This window comes from Ctenopharyngodon idella, chromosome 13 (genome assembly GCF_019924925.1).
Source record: "Ctenopharyngodon idella isolate HZGC_01 chromosome 13, HZGC01, whole genome shotgun sequence".
NCBI lineage: Eukaryota > Metazoa > Chordata > Actinopteri > Cypriniformes > Xenocyprididae > Ctenopharyngodon > Ctenopharyngodon idella.
The window spans coordinates 30,448,958-30,468,583 of NC_067232.1; the positions used below are offsets into that span (position 1 = coordinate 30,448,958).

The window sequence follows — 19,626 nt, forward strand, 5'->3', positions numbered from 1 at the left end:
TCTACGCTGATACAGTATACAGATGTGCGTTTAGTTTATGAAGCCATTATAATCACTGACGCTGTCTACGCTGATACAGTATACAGATGTGCGTTTAGTTTATGAAGCCATTATAATCACTGACACTGTCTACGCTGATACAGTATACAGATGTGCGTTCAGTTTCTGAAGTCATTATAATAACTGACGCTGTCTACACTGATACAGTATACAGATGTGCGTTCAGTTTCTGAAGTCATTATAATGACTGACGTCATCTACGCTGATACAGTATACAGATGTGCGTTCAGTTTCTGAAGCCATTATAATCACTGACGCCGTCTACACTGATACAGTATACACGTGCATTCAGTTTCTGAAGCCATTATAATCACTGACGCTGTCTACGCTGACACAGTATACAGATGTGTGTTCAGTTTCTGAAGTCATTATGATCACTGACGCTGTCTACGCTGATACAGTACACAGATGTGCGTTCAGTTTCTGAAGTCATTATAATCACTGACGCCGTCTACACTGATACAGTATACAGATGTGCGTTCAGTTTCTGAAGTCATTATAATCACTGACGCCGTCTACGCTGATACAGTATACACATGTGCATTCAGTTTCTGAAGCCATTATAATCACTGACGCTGTCTACGCTGACACAGTATACAGATGTGTGTTCAGTTTCTGAAGTCATTATGATCACTGACGCTGTCTACGCTGATACAGTACACAGATGTGCGTTCAGTTTCTGAAGTCATTATAATCACTGACGCCGTCTACACTGATACAGTATACAGATGTGCGTTCAGTTTCTGAAGTCATTATAATCACTGACGCTGTCTACGCTGATACAGTATACAGATGTGATCAGTTTCTGAAGTCATTATAAACACTGACGCCGTCTACGCTGATACAGTATACAGATGTGTTCAGTTTCTGCATCTCGTTAAAAAATGACCAAAGAGTTTCGATATTTTTCCTATTTAAAACTTTTAAAACTACTCTTCTGTAGTTACATCGTGTACCAAGACCGACGGAAAATGAAAAGTTGTGATTTTCTAGGCCGATATGGCTAGGAACTATAGCCAGTGTTCCTTTAAGACTTTCGTTGATCTTCAAAACAGAAATGAAGATATTTTTATTATATATTTATATTTTTTTTATGAAAACTGAGAGATTTCTGTCCCTGATGTTAAAATAAATTCATATGAATTGAGTGGTTTAATTCAAGTCTTCTGAAGAGACACGATTGCTTTATATGATGAACAGTTTAAATTATTCACATGTAAACAAACATACTGCACTCAGATACGGTAATGCTTGCATGACGCCTGAGAACCAATGAGGTTCATTCTTTCTTGTTACACAGCACGTTTGAGCTTCCTCAAGTACCAATAAGGGTTTCTTCTTGCATGTCAAACAAGTATGGTTGAGCTTTTGTTTAGCATATTTGATGAGCTCTATGTGTATTCGTTGGTCAGTGTTTAAATGTGAGTAAAAGCCTAAAAATTAAAATATATAAAATTTATCCAGTCTTTTTTTAAAACATTTTCCCTGAAAATGTGTGAGAGAATAGTTTGCAAGAGCAACGTGGTTATAAAAGTGGACTAGTTAGACGAGTTTACCTTTTCAGCTGATGAAGTTTAATGTCCCTGACTACCTTTGTAGCCCCACTTATCCAATTGTTAGCAACCACCTTTTTTACAAGTAAAGGAAAACTCTTTTTAAAAATCACAAGGGGGGTTTTCAGATTTTTACATAAAAAGATACGTCATCCCTGTGGCACTCTATAGGGCTTTACACACTGCACTTAACCTTGGGATATCATCGTTTTAAACTCGGCTAAATTATGAACATTGTGAAATCTGAAGCAAGATAACCTAGGATTCTTTTTACCCGGGATTAAGGATGACCCAGGGTTAACTAGTTCGAGTCTGAAAGCCCTTGTGAGTGACACTTTTTTGTGACGTTATTAGGTTATGTCTGTAAATCCCACTCACACAGAGATATTATTGGGCTGAACTACAGCTCAGCATCGATCATGAATGGGCAGAGGCCGATTGCGGAAGTTCAGAATCGAATATTATGTGACAAACCCTTCGACTTACAGGACTGTTGTTTTGATTCTGCTCCTGAAAATTTCTGTCCCATTCATTTTACCCAATTTACCTGGATTCTTGACGACAGCGCACTTCTCATTTGCTGTTTTGCAATTTATTTTTGGCGTTCAGTGTGGACAGACAAATTGCTTGTCACTGGAATCTTCACGCCTTGTTAAGACATGGTGTTATAATACGCCGTGGGTTAGTTTTTCTGATCTAGTTCACCATAGATTCAGTTTGTTTCCATCATTCTTCATCAGTCTCTCTGTCTCGTTACAGGCTGTTGCTAATGAGTCTGGCTTGAACTTCATCTCTGTCAAGGGTCCAGAGCTGCTGAATATGGTGAGATTCTAACTGCCATCATAGAAAATGTGACAGTTCTTCTCTCATGTCATTATATTGTTCATCTGTGTACTATTCAAGATGAAAACATGTCCAGATCACATTTCAACAAAATCAAACTAATATATATTTAGCATGTAACCCGAGTAAATTTTATTTTTTTAATTCAAAACTAAATAAGTACTACCATCATGGTGTATAAATACTTGAAGTAAAAATGCAATTATGTTTTTGCATTACAGTATCATGTTTAATGAGACATTTTGCATTATATGGTATTGGAAATTTGCAGAGGTGCTTAATTATGATAATTAAGCAACTCTACAAATTTCCAATACCATATAATGTCAAATGCAAAAAAAATCTTAATGGTTCTATTAATATAATTTCTATATATTTCTAGTATGAATCAGACATGTTCAGCCATCAGGTTTGTTGTGTGATGTGTGTTTGCAGTATGTAGGCGAGAGCGAGAGAGCCGTCCGGCAGGTCTTCCAGAGAGGCCGTAACTCAGCGCCGTGTGTCATCTTTTTTGATGAGATTGATGCTCTTTGTCCTCGTCGCTCAGAGCATGAGGTGAGCGCACAACCACACCAGATACAGCAAGAGTTTGATGCGCTGAAACTTCAGCAATGCCCGAAATGGTGACGTTTAATTAGCGCTTCTCCGATGGCACGTTTTGATTCTGTCAGTACCTGTTTTATGCCATTTCATTTTGATGAACAGAGATCTTTCAGTTTTAGGTGATGCATGAACAAAACTGCACTAAACATTATTTGTAGGGCCTCCCATCCAATAATCACAATAAGCTTTGTGCTTTATTTGATACTTTTTGTTGGATCTTTCAAATCCTGTCAGTTTCATCACTAAGTTCAGTCAATAAACGTGTTTTTGTGTCTCTTAATGTGACAGATCACTGTAGAAGCGATCATCTCTTCCTCTTTACTACTAGTTACAGCAGCAAATAAACACTAGTTAGGTGTGATGATGAGTTATGAAGTTGATGATCAGTGATGTGTGTGTGCTGTCAGTCAGGAGCCAGCGTTCGTGTGGTAAACCAGCTGCTCACTGAGATGGACGGCATGGAGAATCGCCGGCAGGTTTTCATGATGGCTGCCACCAACAGACCAGGTGATAAAGAGTAATGTTTTTGAAAATATTGAGATGGGGTTTTTTTAGATTTCTAAAATGCGTATATGACTGTTGGCTGTTTGTAGATATTATTGATCCGGCTGTGCTCAGACCGGGACGACTGGACAAAACTCTGTATGTGGGTTTGCCGCCCGCCGCAGACAGACACGCCATATTAGTCACCATTACTAAGGTAAACATTGTTTAACCCAACACAATATGAACGTATGAACCACTGTAATGATGTGATATAGGTAATCTTTGGATTTATTAACTCTTTTGTTTTAGGGTGGCACCAGACCACATCTAGACTCTGATGTCAGTCTTGAGGAAATTGCCCATGATGCACGTTGTGAAAGTTTTACGTAAGTTTGTAAATTGTTGTTAATGATCTGAGAGATCGAAATGCTTTCCCACACTGGGTCTTTCTCATGATTCTGCAAATTGTGATGCGTTGTGATTTATTGTGAGGTTGCTGCCGATACTCTGCTCTAGTTTGCTTTATAGACAAAATTGTAATGCGTTGTCTATTGTAACAAACTCCAGATTATGTTTTTGTTTAGTAGATTTTGACTTTTTTCATTAGGGATGCACCGATATGGAAATTTTGGCCGATATCGATAACCAATAATTCTTTATATTTGGAAGCTGATAACCGATATATTGGCCAATAAATCTAAATCTTGAAATAATTTTTTTCTGAGCCTGATTACCAAAAAAAGGCAAACAAAAACAGTGGACAACTGCTTTTTCTTTAAAACCTTAACTGCAGAAAACAAGGACTTTGTTCCAAAGTCATGTCCCAAAATGTAGCCTACTTTAAACCAGTTAAAACATTTAAAATTAATTTTACATTCCCAAGGCGAATTGCAATTCTGATGTCCATTTTTTTTTTTTTTTATGGTGAAAAACTCCCATAATTGTAATTAGTCCATAATTTATCAATAATAATAATAACAATACAATTATTGAAACTTTAAGGAATAAGCACACAATTTTTCCCCGTTTTACTTTTAATAGTAAACCTCTGCACTTTGTTTGCCAACTAAATAAAAGGAATTGTTTAACTATCATTTGATTACATTTTAAAAGATTCATTAAATTGTTCATGTTTTATGCCTTCATTTGATTACCACTTTTTTTGATATTAAAGAAAATAAAGAAAACATTTCAAAAATAAGTTGTTAAAGTTTTATGAATTCATCTGCTTAGACTTGCTATTTGATCATTACATTTTAATTAAACCATTTAAATGTAATATAAAAAAACGTCAGTGGAATTTGGGAAAAATAAAACAGAATTTAGGAAAATATAAAATGCATTTCATAGGGCCCTAATTTCCGTGAAAATTATTCATTTTCCATTATCGTACCGATAACATTAATGAATAATTATCGGCCGATACCAATATATCGTACAGTCAAACCAAAAATTATAATTTTAGATATAATTTTTGGTATATTTTACTAGTGGGTGCAGGACACTATAGTTCATTTCTGTAAGTGAGGATAGGAAAATAAAGTAAACTGTGACATATTATACCCAAAAATTCTTCATACAGTGGCCTACCAGTAAAATTGATAAAAATTTGGAACCAAAAATTATTCATAAACTTTGACCTGACCATGTTTTGCTTTTTTAAGATAATTTTTTTCTGAGACAGTTTAACTCTGAGATCTTGTCATATTTTATTACCATTTTTTTAAACTATAGTGAATAAACTGAATTAATGAATGAAATGTTCAAGGTGTCTGAATAAATTTTGGTTTGACTGTACATCCCTACTTTCCAAAGTTTGAAGTTTGTTGTTGGATTGTGTTCTAGAGGTGCAGATCTGTCGGCGCTGGTGCGAGAGGCGAGTGTTAACGCTCTGAGAGTTCACCTGAATGCAGGACCAGCGCAAACACACACAGGTAACACACACACACACACACACACACACACATGTTATCTGAAGCTCCTGCACGCCACCCTCTGGTCAGAAACACTGCAGTAGATCTGCACATGACAGAAAAGCTTGTGTTTTCTGTTACAGAGCCAGTGAAGGACATCAGAGTGAGCCGGGTTCACTTCGAGGAGGCCTTCAAGAAGGTGCGACCGTCTGTGTCCAAGAAGGTGAGTGACGAGAAAAAGACAAGATGAATGTTTAAATGAACAGACACTCTACATACTCTCACTCATATCTTTACATTTAGTCACAGCGATGAGTGAAATCAGCTCTCAGACAGTGATTGGCTGGACTGTGCTTTGATTCGATTGAATAAAAATTGCATCAGCAACAAATTCCAACAAATTGTGGGTGTAGTTACTGTGTGTTGCCTTAGGGCATCACTAGCTGTTTCCATCCAAAGTTGCAAATTTGACTTATGCGCAAAAATTGCAATATTGCATAAAACATTTGCGAGTAAAGCACCTTTTCCATCCCATGTGTTCAAGAGAACAAAATCGGCACTTCCTGGGAAATTGGCACAAAATATCTGCAATCGGGCTCTTTTTTTATAAATGAGTTTCATCTCAGAGCGGCAGATGAAACAAATAAACGCTGTCATGTTCTCTTGCGTTCGGATGCTGGTGTTTGGGAACACAATCATGTGAGACGCTTCTGGAGGGAATTAAACCAAATCATTCTGATGACAGACTTTGACTCAGGGGTCTAGTGGAGTCCATGCCTCGACGGGTCAGGGCTGTTTTGGCAGCAAAAGGGGGACCAACACAATATTAGGAAGGTGGTCATAATGTTATGCCTGATCGGTGTATATCACTACTGACTTTATTTCCTTGAATTTACTTTTATGAACATATTAAGTGACCCATCATGTTCAGTATGAACAGAATGCATAAAAACATCCATGAATGGAGCTCTTGTTCATTGTAGCACAGCAGAACGGCGAGGTTTGCAGCCATATGGTTTTCATACGTCACTCATTCATCTCTCTTGTGCAAGTTAAAGTTTGTCCGTCTTGTTGGTTGCTTTAATCTTGGGTTATTATTTCCCTCCTTGCAGGAGCAGTTAATGTATGAAAAACTGAAGGATACCCTCACAAGATGACAAGCGTTGATGAACAACAGTCCAACAAACAAGATGCTGATAAACTGACGGAGCATCTTCTCCTGAACATTGTGCTGTATGTCCTGCATGAGGGACGATTCAGCTCATGGAAGACCAACACTTATACATGATCAAAGATTTAATGAAATTATATATGCAATAAAGTGTATATAGGAATGGATGATTCAGAATGAGTTTTAACAGGAAAATTACGTGAGAAGATGATTGCTGGTTTAATACTGTTACAGAAATTCTTGAAAAAAAAAAAAGTGAGTTTGACAGCTTGTATAAATTTCATTTTAATTTTTTTTTTTTTTTTTGTATAAATGAGTAGCTTTTCTAAAGTAGTGTTATAGTTTTTTGCCTGTTGTTGCTTTTTGTACAAGAATCTTACACTGACTAAAGTCACACTGAAACTGTCAATCACAGACACTCAACAGGAAGTACATTAGATTCTAGTACGGCACACTTTGCTGAAGTGCTTCAGAATGAGATCATATGGTTCCTGAACGATCCGTCGTGAACTGAAGCGTTGAGTTTTGAGAAAGATCTTGTGTGTATAAACACACTACTGGTCAAAGTTTTGATGCTCAAACTTGTTTTTCTCATCTTAAAAAAAACTTTTGATCTAAAAGCTTGTTCTTGAAATTGTTTTTGAATATAAATATACATTGTGCCTACATGTTTTGTTCTTCCCAAACAAACAGGTTGGAAAAGCAGCTGACTGTCCAAACTTTTAACTAGTTTGTATTTATATACACATCGAAACATTTTTATTTCACTTTTGTTTAGCATTTTATATTAGTTCAAAAATTTTATTATCAAATGAGAACATGTCAACAGACACAGTCACATGACCAAAATGAACAGAGGAGGGAAACTTTCTGGGGCGCAGAACAGAAAAAGACAAAGGGGAAATTAAAAAAATAATATGTTAAATGAAGATGGCAATGACCAAGTGAACAAACAGATGTTAAGGGTTAATTCACCCAAAAATGAAAATTATCCCATAATTTACTCTCTCTCAAGCTATCCTAGGTGTATATGACACGTGTATCTTCTTTCATTAAAAGACAATCAGAGTTATATTAAAAAAATCTGGCTTTTCCATGGTAGTGAAGGGAACCCAAGACCAAAAAAGCACATCCATCCATCATAAATATAATCCATACGCCTCCAGGAGGTTAATAAAGTACATGTCCCGGCCATAGTGGCCGAGCCTAGCTGGTCGCCGCCCTGATCCCCTGAGCTTCCGGCACCACCCTGGCTTCAGGTGAGGCGGAGGATTGCACCGGGTTCATACTTCAATGTTCTCTCTACTTCGAGATGCAACCACAACTCTTCACCACAGATTGCACGCGGATCGCCTTCATGATTTCTCTCCTCTCCGGTCGAGCACTTCAGCGGGCTCAATCTCTCTGGAATTCTAATAGGCAAGTCATGAATTCACTGACATCTTTTATCAGCCATTTTAAGGAAGTCTTTGCACAAACTGCTTCTGTACTGTCTGTGCATGATCAGCTGTTTAACCTGCGTCAAGGCAATGCTTCAGTCAGTACTCTCCACTCTAGCAGCATCTAATGGCTGGAATGAGACTGCCCTCTTTACCATCTTTCAACTAGTTTTAAACCCTGAAGTGCATCAGCAGATGGTCATTTATGATGATGTCATCTGCTTGGAGAATTTCATTTAAAAGGCCATCATTTCACAACGTCTCTCAGCCTGTTCATTGGAAAGACCCACTTTGCGTCCTCCGTCCACCATCTGTCACCCTTCCAGCAGCTGAACCTATGCAGGTCCATTCCAACCATCTAACTCATGCAGAGCGTCGAAGAAGAATTCTCAATCAGTTATGCCTGCATTGTGTCCCATCCGACCACCACGCCCAACGGTGAGTACCATAAAATCGCTCCTCTGACCAGAACTACAGTACACATCCTAACCCCAAAAATTACTGTTTCAGCGCAAGCCCTCATTGACTCTGGCATTGGGTCTGCAGAGAACTTCATCTCTCATCAACTTCTCCAAAAACTCAACATCAAGAGGAAACACTGCTCCCAGGAATTAGAGATTCACACCATCCTTGGCAAGCTGCTGGGCCGTAGTTGCATCTGCCACTTCTCCCCCACTGTGACGCTCCGCATCGGCTGCCTGAATGATGAACAGATCTCGTTTATGGTGCTGGAAGGATCCACCACTGACATCATCCTGGGATGCCCGTGGATGTTACAAGAAATGTCCCAACACGATCCCAACATCAACTGGAACTCTGGGGAAATGCTGTAATGGAGTGAGTCCTGCTTTCACGTATGCCTGTCTCCGGTTGTCAAACCTCCTGTTCGTCGTCCCAAGTCCAGCTTCATCAGCTCTCCACCCGTCGTCACCCTGAACTCCACTTACATTGAATCTCCTGAGACCGAGAGCAAAACTGAAATTCCTCCAGAGTACCGGGCGTTCCGGGATGTGTTCAGCAAGCTGGGAGCAGAAGCAAAATGAGAATTACCTAAGTCTTTACTAAGCCAAGCAAAACAACAGTCAGTATCCAAACCTCATGGTTATCCCAAAGCCAGCTTTAAGTATATAAAAGTCTATAGGTTAGTCTTGAGGTAGGAATAGACTTTGGCATTCAATTACTAAAGAATGAAACAGTTAAAACAACATGAAAAATCACTGCAGTATGCTGGTAAGGTAGGTTTTGAAGCTGGTATGCTGGTCCAAAGCTGGTCCTATGCTGGTCCATGCTGGTTCTGGACCAGCACTTGACCAGCATAAACCAGCTCAAACCAGCATACCAGCTTAAAAACCTACCTTACCAGCATATGCTGTTTTTTTCAGCAGGGAGAACAAGAAACAATTTGATTTTATTTTTTCATGAATTTTTAAAATATGTCTACCGACACCAAGAGTCTTTAGCCTACCACACAACCTCCTCATGTAGACACGCAATGTGTTTTTAAGTGTAGATCGCGTGAACGCAGTTCCGCTCGATATGTCGGAAGTGACAGATCACGGAAGCAGCAGTCTGTTCATTAAGGCTTTCTACCCCGTGAAAATAAGGTAACGGCGCAAAAAAAAAAAAAAACGTATGCCAACTAAAAATTGTTCTGCTTGAAAGAGTTGTAACGCAAGCTGTTAACACTATGCTTTCATTATTTTCATTTAAGTGTAATATAAAATATCCTTAAAGTTCTGAAAATTCGCATTCCCTTTTATATTATTGACTGTGTGTGTGTGTGTGTGTGTTTATATTCTTGCAGAGGATGAACAGAGATGGACACTTCTGACCGTAGGTTTTGGGTCTAACATGATTTCAATCAAGACTAAAGAACTTCAGTTAATCTTTTAAGTTTTATTTTTAGTCTGTAAAGTAAAAGTGCTTTTAAAACAACGTTATGTCAAATCATTCTCTGCTCCTCAGCTGTGCACAAAGCTTGTATCATTGTACCAAATAAGTGCTCATTTATTGATATTTCAGGCTAAAAACAACTACCTTAATATAGTTTTCTGGGGGGTGTCTACAATGTTTCCTTTGTCATCTAGAGTTTCGCAGTAACGAGGACATTGTCAGATCTCATGCTGGACCAAATGTGAGCGCCACAGCTCAGAGTGGAAGCCATATTTCAGCACCTGTACTCACTAACAATACAATAACAGGCAATGTCCACATCATACATAATGCACCAGGTAAGTGAAATATAGATGCTGATAATATTGACTATAATAATTGTTCTGATAATGTACTGGGTATTTTCATGTGTGTAATCACAGGTCATATGCTAAAATCATTGTTTTATTAGAAAAGGGATCTACCAGATACCTGCTAATAATATTATCTGTCTATGGCATAGTGTTGCCCTGAGGCAACAAACCACTTTTTTGGAACTCGCCCAACTTCTTTTTTTTTTTTTTTTTTAAATAAAAAAATATATGCATATAATATCACCTGACAGTGAAATGATGGGCTGAAGTGGGTGTAGCCTTTTGTTTGGGGATGGAGCAGTCATTTTAGGAAGCAAAGCTGCATAGGACACTGTGCCACAAATTGGTAAGATAAATAGCACTGTTTAACATGTTTAAAATGAAATATCTTTATAGAAAAAACATATACATGTGCATCAATATGTAAAGAAGTATGTTTGATTATTAAAAGACTTATTTTGTTTTTATTTATATACTAAAGCTGTGTTGTTTTTGTTTTGTTTGTTGCCTCAGGGCAACATTGTGCAGTTAGAGCACTTTTGCCTATCGTGCTAAAGTGTGGATGAATATTAGAACCATATGGTGTATTCAAGTCCTCCTATGAATTTTATATTCACAAGCTCTGAAAGCTCAAAGAATGTGCTTTATGTGTGTAATTGATATTTATTATTATTATTATGCTGCCACAGAGAATCAAGCCTATCAGCTCATAAACTGCCTAAATGAGTAGTGTTTTCTGGCAAACTTTATCTTTATACACACACAGTGGCATCAGTTTTATGATGGATATATTATCAGAGATCCCCAAGCTCCTAAAAAATGGAGTGAAATATTTTTCCCCCAAAAATAAAAAGTCGTGCCATAGAGGGTTAAATTAATGCTGTATATATTTTAGATTTAGCTTTTGACAATTTATAACTTATCGCCATTGTCTAATTTTCTGCAGGTTTTACTTGGAATCGCCCACCCTCTGAAAAAACTCAAACCTCGGGTAATAGATCAATCTGATACTGTATGTCTTGAATGTTGTACTTTCCACCTTTTAATGTAGCAGCTACTTGCAGTCTGCTCTGAAATGTCTTACTCTACTAGAATCAGAATTTCTTGTAAAATATATACCAACATTGCTTATTTTATGTGTGCAGGATCAAGGTCAGTGATTTTAAAACATAAGACGCAGATCTGCAGTGAGTATCGGTATGTGACCGAGTATAACTCACTGCCTGGTGAACATGTGCTGCTTTCTGAGCGCTACACACAACCGCTGATCCTTAAGAGACATAGAGATCAAAAAGAGAGAGAAGAAGAGATCTGCTCCAGTGGAGAGAGCTTCCAGCAGCTCCTCGGCTCCAGGAGCATTGATGACTCTGTCCGGGATCTGAACACTCTGTTCGACACAGATGAGCACGGGATCAGTCCTAGTGCTGTTATACTGCAGGGAAATTCTGGAAACGGGAAATCTTTCACTGTGCAGAAGATCATGATGGACTGGGCATCTGGTGACCTCTACAAAGAGCGGTTTGATGTTGTGTTCCACTTAAAGTGTAAAGAAATTAACCGCATTCTTGCCGAAAAGAGTTTGGCGGAGATCTTGAGCTGCAGTTGTAGTTTAACATCAGATCAGATCTCACAGGTACTACAGCATTCACCAGAGAAGGTGCTCTTCATCATTGATGGATTTGATGAGCTGAGACTCACACCGGATGTTTATGACATATCGCCACACACTGATCTGCTTCAGAAAGCCCCAGCTGAGGTCATTCTTTGTGACCTGCTGAGGGGTCGAATCCTGCCAGAGTCCTTCCTGCTGGTCACTACCAGATCTACAGCCACAGACACACTGAGTAAACTGCTCAAAGGACCTCATCGTTTCTCTGAGATAATTGGTTTCTCTGAGAAGGGGGTGAAGGAGTACTTCCAGAAGTTTTTTCAAATTGAGGAAGTTTTCAGGAAGGCTTATACATTTGTGGAGACAAATGAAACTCTCATCACTGCCTGCTCCATCCCTGTCATCTGCTGGATCATCTGCACAACTATCAAGGAACGATTCAAAATTGGTGCAGATGTAACAAGCGGACTGGGAACCATCACCTCCATCTACGTTGACTTTGTGTCCACTCTGCTGGATCATCACTGCCAGGGTTTGAGTCAGTCCGTCCCGACCCTGCTGAGGAGTCTGGGTCAGCTGGCAGAGAGAGGGATGCTGGAACAGCAAGTCCTGTTTGATGGGAAAAGTGTTTATGAAACAGTTTCAGACCCTGCTGGCAGTCCGTTCCTGTGCAAGTTCCTGTTTAAGAGAAGAATCTACCAGGAGACGATGTTCAGTTTCATGCATCTCAGCTTTCAGGAGTTCTTCACTGCTCTGTACTATGTCCTTCTGGATGAAGAAGAGTCCCAAAGAAAACTCACTCAGCTATATTCCAGTGATAAAAACTCAAGTGATTATCACACTCGTCCTCCACGCTTTGCAGCTGTGGCGCAATTTGCTTTTGGTCTGCTGAATAAGGATGTGAGATGCACACTTGAAACACATGGTCTCTTTGTTCATCCACAAACACAGGCTCATCTGAAAGAATGGATTTTGGAAGAGCTTCAAAGTAATAACATGTATTCGAATAGAGCAGTTTTTTTCCTTCACTGTCTCTATGAACTTCATGAAGAGGACTTTGTGAAAGAAGCTATGGAAGCCTGGAACAGAATTAACACATATGGTGCAGTCCTAAGAGGAACAGACTGCTGGGCCCTGCAGTACTGCGCTCAGTGCGTTCAGTGCATTGAAGAACTGTATCTTAACAGCGGTTTACCATCTGAAATGGTGCTTATGATTCTGCCTTTTTTCCACAAGTTCAAGAGAGTAAGGTAAGTGCTTTGTTCCAAAGCAGATAATTCATTATATTTACATACATATTACATACTGTATATTAACTTTCATTTCTTGCTTGTGAATTTATTATATTATTTAAATGTATCTGTATACAGATACATATTTTATACATTTTATAAATGTGTCATTATGTTTTCATTGTTTGTGATTGCCAGTTAACTTGATTATTTAGCCTGTACTGTCATCTTCTGGACTTGATGAACAAGATTACCCTGTGCTCGCTGCAGTAATGTCTCATACATATAATGTATTTTATGTACACATGAGCTATCATCCTTCATTGTGCTTTTGTTTCATGTTTGGTTCATATGTATTTTTTGTCCTTTGATTTGCAGCTATGATCTCTGCTTCCTATTAAGAAATTCACTTCAGTCAATCAGTGAAGAGCGAAACAGGTGAAGTTAACTGTTTTTTTGTTTTTTGTTTTCTGTTCATCAAATAGCAGTTTCTCATGATAACCAGAAAAGTTATGTGATGATTATATTTCGGATGAGCAGTTATATCGTCACCTCGTTCAATAACCATGTTCTGCCAGTACACATGTACAGAAGCCCTTTCCTGGCAAACATCTCACATTTATTTGGCCTGTTTGATCTGACAGTCTAATACCTTAAGATTATAATTATGGTAGTAATAATGCTGCTAAATTGCTGACCCAAAACAGATCAAACAATAAAGTACCACAATTTTAGCTTCTTTGATTCCTGCTGATGATGCAAATAATGTCTGGTGCCCAACAGTTCATCAGTTAATCATAATAAAATAAAACTTATTCTAAAGAAGGACTTGTTGGTTTACAGACATTGATACCAATTTGTTTTTGTCTGTTTTTTTTTTTTTTGTACAGTATCCAAATATGTCCTCCATGGTATAGAAACCCAGGAGCATCTTTGCGATTACTCATTCTCACCTTTCCAAACGAAGATCTAAAAAACTTAGACTGGATCAGATTTTCTCAGAAAATTCACCAAGGAGATTCAGATGCATTGATGTCTGTTGTCTATTCTTTCTCTAAACTGAAAAGGATAGAAATAGAAGTGGACTGTCTAAGTGAGATGTGGTCTGTTTGGACCCTCCAAATCATCCAGAAGTGCTCCAGTCTAACAGAACTCGTGTAAGACAAAATATATGAAATCACCATCTGTCTTGTTCCTATATGAATTTGTCTGTTTGTGTAGCCCATATTTAAAGGGACAGTCCATTTAAAAATGAAAAATCGTATTTATTTTACTCGCCCTCATTGACATGACATTCTTTCTTCCGAGTAACACAGAAGAAGTTATTTTAAAGAATGGTGGTGTCCCAAACAGATTCAGATCCCACTGACTTCTATTGTGTGGACAAAAAACAAAATGGAATTCTATGGGAATTAAACTGTTTTCTTACCTTATATTTGTGTTGTGCAGAAGAAAGTCAGTCATACAGGTTTGGAATGACATGGCGCTCATCAATTTAAATCGTTATGAAAATGTTCAAATGAATGTGTGAAAAACAAAGTATAAAGTATGAAATTATCAGTCCCTAAAATGTAAATCAGTTTATCTATATAACACATCTAGGGTAAATGCTTACTTTTTACTGGAGGAAGGAATCGAGATCTTGAAGAGGTCACGCACAAGACCAGCCTATATTACGACATTTCAGGGGTTTGTATTGGTTTATCGTCATACATTTTGCATCAGTAAATGTCTTTTCCATGCAGTTTCATGTTGTCTAGTACTTTCACACTTTAAAAAGGACACAAAAACACCATAATAGTATGACATGCAGCATATTCCATGTCTTCTGAAGTTGCATAATACCGTTTTGTGAGGAAAAGAAAAACAAAAGTTTGAGAATTGTTATTAATAAATTTATTTTTCTTTACATCCTCTCTAGATCTCCTAGTTCATTAGCAGTTAATAACACTTAAATTGTGTTCTGTTTCTTACACAAATCATTGTTATAACAGTAATTATACTCGATTAAAAGCAAATGTCAGCTGTGTTAAAGACTCTATAGTGATGCTGTGCTATGTGTGTTCTGATTCTGAAGGTTCATGTGCAAAAAACGCAAATGCACACGTTATGAGGACTATCATCTTCGCTGCAACCAGAAGGTGAAGATTCATCTGAATTCCCAGGGCTTTTCTATGGAGACTATGTGTAAGTAAGTGTGATAAAGACGAGCCCACCAGCTCGCCTTCGGGGAGGAAATACTAATAATACTTTAAATACTAAGAAATACTTTAATACTAAGATTAACAGAATGCCACTTGCACCAGTAAACATGAGAACTGTAATGATGATGATGTAATATGATATGAGTATATTAAATGTACAAGCTTTCAGTGCAATAGCATATAATCATAGTGTGCAGTGTGGATCTTAACCTAATGGTCAGCTCTGTATACAGACATATTCTACATGACTTATCATGTGTTTTATCTCTTGTCTCTCTCCATTTCTAAGGCCCTTGTTTTGTAACTGATGGTACAGCTTGATAACCAGAAGAAACTGCCAAAGCAGCATCTTTACCTAGAGCTGTGGATGGGAATAAACACATCAACCACATATATCTAAAATCATTTAGGTGCACTGTAATAGTAATAGTCATGTGTCAATTGTTATGTCTATGATGTACTGTTAAACTTTGGCTTGGTTGTATTCCTGCTGTCTCCTTCTCTTTCAGGATTGGTCCTGGGCATAATGAGAGGCTGCTGGAGGGCGTGCTCTCTGCCTCTTTGATTGATTACTCATTACTGTTTGTGTGTTTGATACTGTGTTAGTTCTGGTGAATATGTTGTTGCACATCATGATTTATGCTCCAACACAGTGCTGTTAGCCACCTTTGATTGTAAGAGACTTATTTCTAGAACATCAATATCCTGCTGGCCATGTTTGTAACTTCTTAACTATTTTGGGAAGCTGTAGGGTGTGAGTGCCTTTTTTTTTGTAGGCCAACAGGCCACTATTTTTTCTCCTGTTTTTGGGCAGATAAGGAGTTATGTTATTGTATGTTTTGTTTCTTTTATTTTGATTCATAGGGAAGTTAGTTTTCTGTTTGTTTGTTGTTTTGGCATAAGCTCACCCCTGATGATTTTGCTTCAGAATCCTTTTGTTTCTTTCTTTTTCATGAAATTGTTTTGTATTTACCAAAAACACTACCGCATCGAAAAATGAACAAGAGAATCGTTAAGAAAATAAAAATTAGTAATTAAGAAGTATCAGCATTGTTGTGTCATTTGTGTTACACCTTGCCCTAGACCAGGGATCGTAACATAATTTATTTATATAGCGCGTTTCACAAGCAGCTTTTCAGAGTTTTACGATATTGATGCTTGATTGTCTTCATTTAGAGCTGAATGATAGTAAAGTTTATGTATAAAGAAAATATAAACTATAAGCATTGGAGTTTTACTTTATAATACATATTGTGTGACCGTTTCAGTGTATTGAATGCATGCAGAAAAAAAAATAGTATATGTTTTAATTTATGCGGCAACATTGAAAATTATGAATCTGTAAGGGTCTGTACAATTTATAACAATTTGGTGTCCTGACAAGCCCATTGATGACGGTGATCACTGCCACAGTTAAAGGACACATATAAATTACATGGTTTAAGATTTTGGTCATATCACCCACCCCAAGTTTAATGAAAGGCATTATACAAAATATCTTTGGTCACCTAGTGTGCAAACCAAAGGCAACTGTGGGAAGGAATAAGGGAGTGAGATATTGACGAAAATATATATTGGTATTTTCTGAGATTTTCTTGATAATGATAATTGGACGATATTTTGCTGGGTGTGCTATTGTGCTGTTACCTTGCCAGGTGTAGGACTGTTGTGGACAGCTGACTCCTAAAGCTTTTGAAATTCTTCATATTCTGTGTGGTGGTCAGCTCACAGCATTACACACAATTATGTTTTAATTTTTTTTTACTTTTTATGGTCATTTTTACATTTATAAATACATTTTCAAACATAATTATATGCATGCATCATCTTTTGTGTCAATTTCTAAAATTGAATCAAAATCAGTTATAATAATAATGACACAAAAGGGCTGTTACCAATCAAATTAAATCAGTATCAACAAAATTCATCTTTGCAGTGGAGAGGAAACAAGCTGCATCTGAAGTGGCATTTAGATGCATTTACAAGGACTGTTTAATGAAATGACCTGAAATGACAAATGAAAATAACCTGCAGTTACAAATGTATAAATAATGTTTTTTAAATAATGAAAATTGCCCATCACTAGATATTGTTGAAAAGTCGTTATTTTGTTTTTTTGGCACACTAAAAGTATTCTCGTCGCTTCATAACATTAAGGTTGAACAACTGTAGTCACATGAACTGTTTTAAAGGTAACACTTAACAACAAGGTTCATTAGTTAACTACATTAATTAACATGAACTAATAATGAACTGCACTTATACAGCATTTATTAATCTTTGTTAATGTTCATTTCAAAATTTACTAATACATTATTAAAATCTTGTTAACATTAGTTTTGGGTGAGCTAACCTTTTAATGTTATGAAGCGGCAAGAATACTTTTTGTGTGCAAAAACAAAACAAAAATAACCACTTTATTCAACAATATCTTCTCTTCTGTTATTCTACGCTATATAACTTGCATAAAATCAATATCACATCTGTTATCATGCTGATATCTGCAGAAAAACTGCACTCTTTGTGTGATATTTATTAGCTATATTAAATGATATAAATATAGACTAAATCACACAGTAAAAGCATGCACTCTAAATGTGCACGCGCACTAGTCAAATCTACAAGACTGCAACATCACGTATTGTATGCGTGCACTCTGGGTGTGTGTGAGGGATATGCTCGATAATGTCAGAGAGCACATTGTTAAAACAACAATTACGATATTATCACAGATGATATATATTGCACACCCCTAGGAAGGAATGAAAAACTCCATTTGAAGTTGGATAATGAAGAAAAAAACAGGTTACACCAGGGAGCCAGTTCTCCTCTTGCTGCACTGCAAAAAATTTGCTTTGTGCTTTATGCAGCAGGTTGTTTTCTCACTCAGCAGCACATGTATATATGTGTAACATAAGTCCACGGTATTTGTGACACATCCTCCCCTTCTGGGACTCCAGATGCCCAAACAAAACATCAAAACCAAAAACCCAAAAGTCCACGAGGGTGGTCTTGGGAGAGGGATGGAGGGCCAGGCCAGTGAAAGGGGACAGGACCAGGACCAAGGCATAGCAATGGCAGGCCTGGGCCGTGGAGCTGTGGTAGGCCTGGATCATTAAGCTGTATCCGCTGGAGCTTGGTACCTATTTAACAAGTTATGAAGTAAAATATGTTATGAAGTTATGAAGCAAAATATGTAGCTTCCGCCAGACCACCTTCCGTATTCAAATTACGGAAAAAACGGAACTGGCATCACGTCAGTTCCGTAAGTTGAATAGGGAAGGCGTAGGACATACAGCATAAGCTTTTTTTTGAAGAATACAGAAGGCTGTCTGGCGGAGGTTAAGATATTTTACTTCATAATTTGTTAGATATGGATTTTTTTTTTTTACAAAAACGCATCACTTCTCTTCAGAAGGCCTTTATTAACCCTCAGGAGCCGTGTGGAATATGTTTATGATGGATGGATGTGGATGGAGACACTTTCTTCAGCTCATATTCCCGCTCACTGCCAATGTAAAGCTCGGATGTGTCAAGATAATTAATAATATATCTCCGATTGTGTTCATCAGAAAGAAGAAAGAAGAACACCCCTAGGATGACTTGAGGGTGAGTAAAGCTTGGGCTAATTTTCATTTGAAAGTGAACTAATCCTTTAATTATATGTAAGTGTGAACTCGTGAAATGGGTAAAAACATCAAAAAGTCAAATTTTAATATAAGTACGATGCCCGGAAAATAAAGTTAAGCTGAGCTACTGGTGAAGACGCGTTGGTTCGTTATAAAGCAAAACATCTCCACTCCTCTCAAGTTTTGACTGGCCAGTCGCCAGCGTGAATTCTGTAGCGGGAAATATCTTATTTGTCTGGTTTTATGGTCTAATTTGCATATCTTATGAGGTATCAGATCTGGGTACGTTTTTCTCAAAAGTACTTCAAAAGTAGCATGTCACATTTTATAGTAACATAACATACACAGTTGATTAAAGCATTCGTAGGGGTTTAGAACAAAACTAAACATGGTAGGATGACAAAGACATTAAGAAAGCACACATATGATTTAAACTTAGCATTTAAACTTATTCTTAAATAACTAAAAATCACAACTAGGCTAATTACACATGGGGACATGCATACATAAAAGGGATACACCATATACTTTCTAGAAAGAATGGTTAACTTATAAGTTGGATCATAAGAGTTTTTCCTCTATATAGGTATGTGTGTGTATATTGGGTTGTTTCCTGGCGTCACCCAGTCTGTCTCTAG

General features: G+C 37.5%; 2 protein-coding genes and 1 long non-coding RNA gene across 6 annotated transcripts in view; 2 read left to right on the plus strand and 1 right to left on the minus strand.

Annotated features, from left to right (window-relative positions):
• nvl (nuclear VCP like) overlaps positions 1–7,249 on the plus strand; it is a 19,671-nt gene extending 12,422 nt beyond the window's left edge. For both annotated transcript variants that reach the window (XM_051917349.1, XM_051917350.1), the window contains 8 exons: positions 2,373–2,435; positions 2,892–3,011; positions 3,467–3,566; positions 3,653–3,759; positions 3,855–3,931; positions 5,391–5,479; positions 5,602–5,681; positions 6,571–7,249. In XM_051917349.1, the coding sequence (XP_051773309.1) occupies positions 2,373–2,435; positions 2,892–3,011; positions 3,467–3,566; positions 3,653–3,759; positions 3,855–3,931; positions 5,391–5,479; positions 5,602–5,681; positions 6,571–6,615 (681 nt within the window). In that variant the 3' untranslated portion in view covers positions 6,616–7,249. The remainder of the gene's footprint in view (positions 1–2,372; positions 2,436–2,891; positions 3,012–3,466; positions 3,567–3,652; positions 3,760–3,854; positions 3,932–5,390; positions 5,480–5,601; positions 5,682–6,570) is intronic.
• On the minus strand, positions 6,908–9,655 carry LOC127525105 (uncharacterized). The gene is made up of 2 exons (XR_007933252.1): positions 9,534–9,655; positions 6,908–9,090 (listed from the first exon to the last, which is right to left on the minus strand). It is a non-coding gene; the product is annotated as an uncharacterized LOC127525105 (long non-coding RNA).
• Positions 9,494–16,403, plus strand: LOC127525099 (NACHT, LRR and PYD domains-containing protein 1 homolog). Of its 3 annotated transcripts, none has more exons than XM_051917346.1 (10): positions 9,494–9,672; positions 9,873–9,901; positions 10,156–10,299; positions 11,261–11,305; positions 11,460–13,173; positions 13,534–13,593; positions 14,046–14,312; positions 14,758–14,844; positions 15,233–15,346; positions 15,649–16,403. In XM_051917346.1, the coding sequence occupies exons 2-10, from the start codon at positions 9,886–9,888 to the stop codon at positions 15,665–15,667; spliced, it is 2,466 nt and encodes an 821-aa protein (XP_051773306.1). In that variant the 5' UTR covers positions 9,494–9,672; positions 9,873–9,885; the 3' UTR covers positions 15,668–16,403. The 3 variants fall into 3 exon arrangements, with proteins under 3 accessions (XP_051773306.1, XP_051773305.1, XP_051773307.1); XM_051917345.1 differs by having other exon boundaries at positions 15,233–15,342; XM_051917347.1 differs by lacking the exon at positions 14,046–14,312 and having other exon boundaries at positions 15,233–15,342.
• The last annotated feature ends 3,223 nt before the right edge of the window (positions 16,404–19,626 follow it).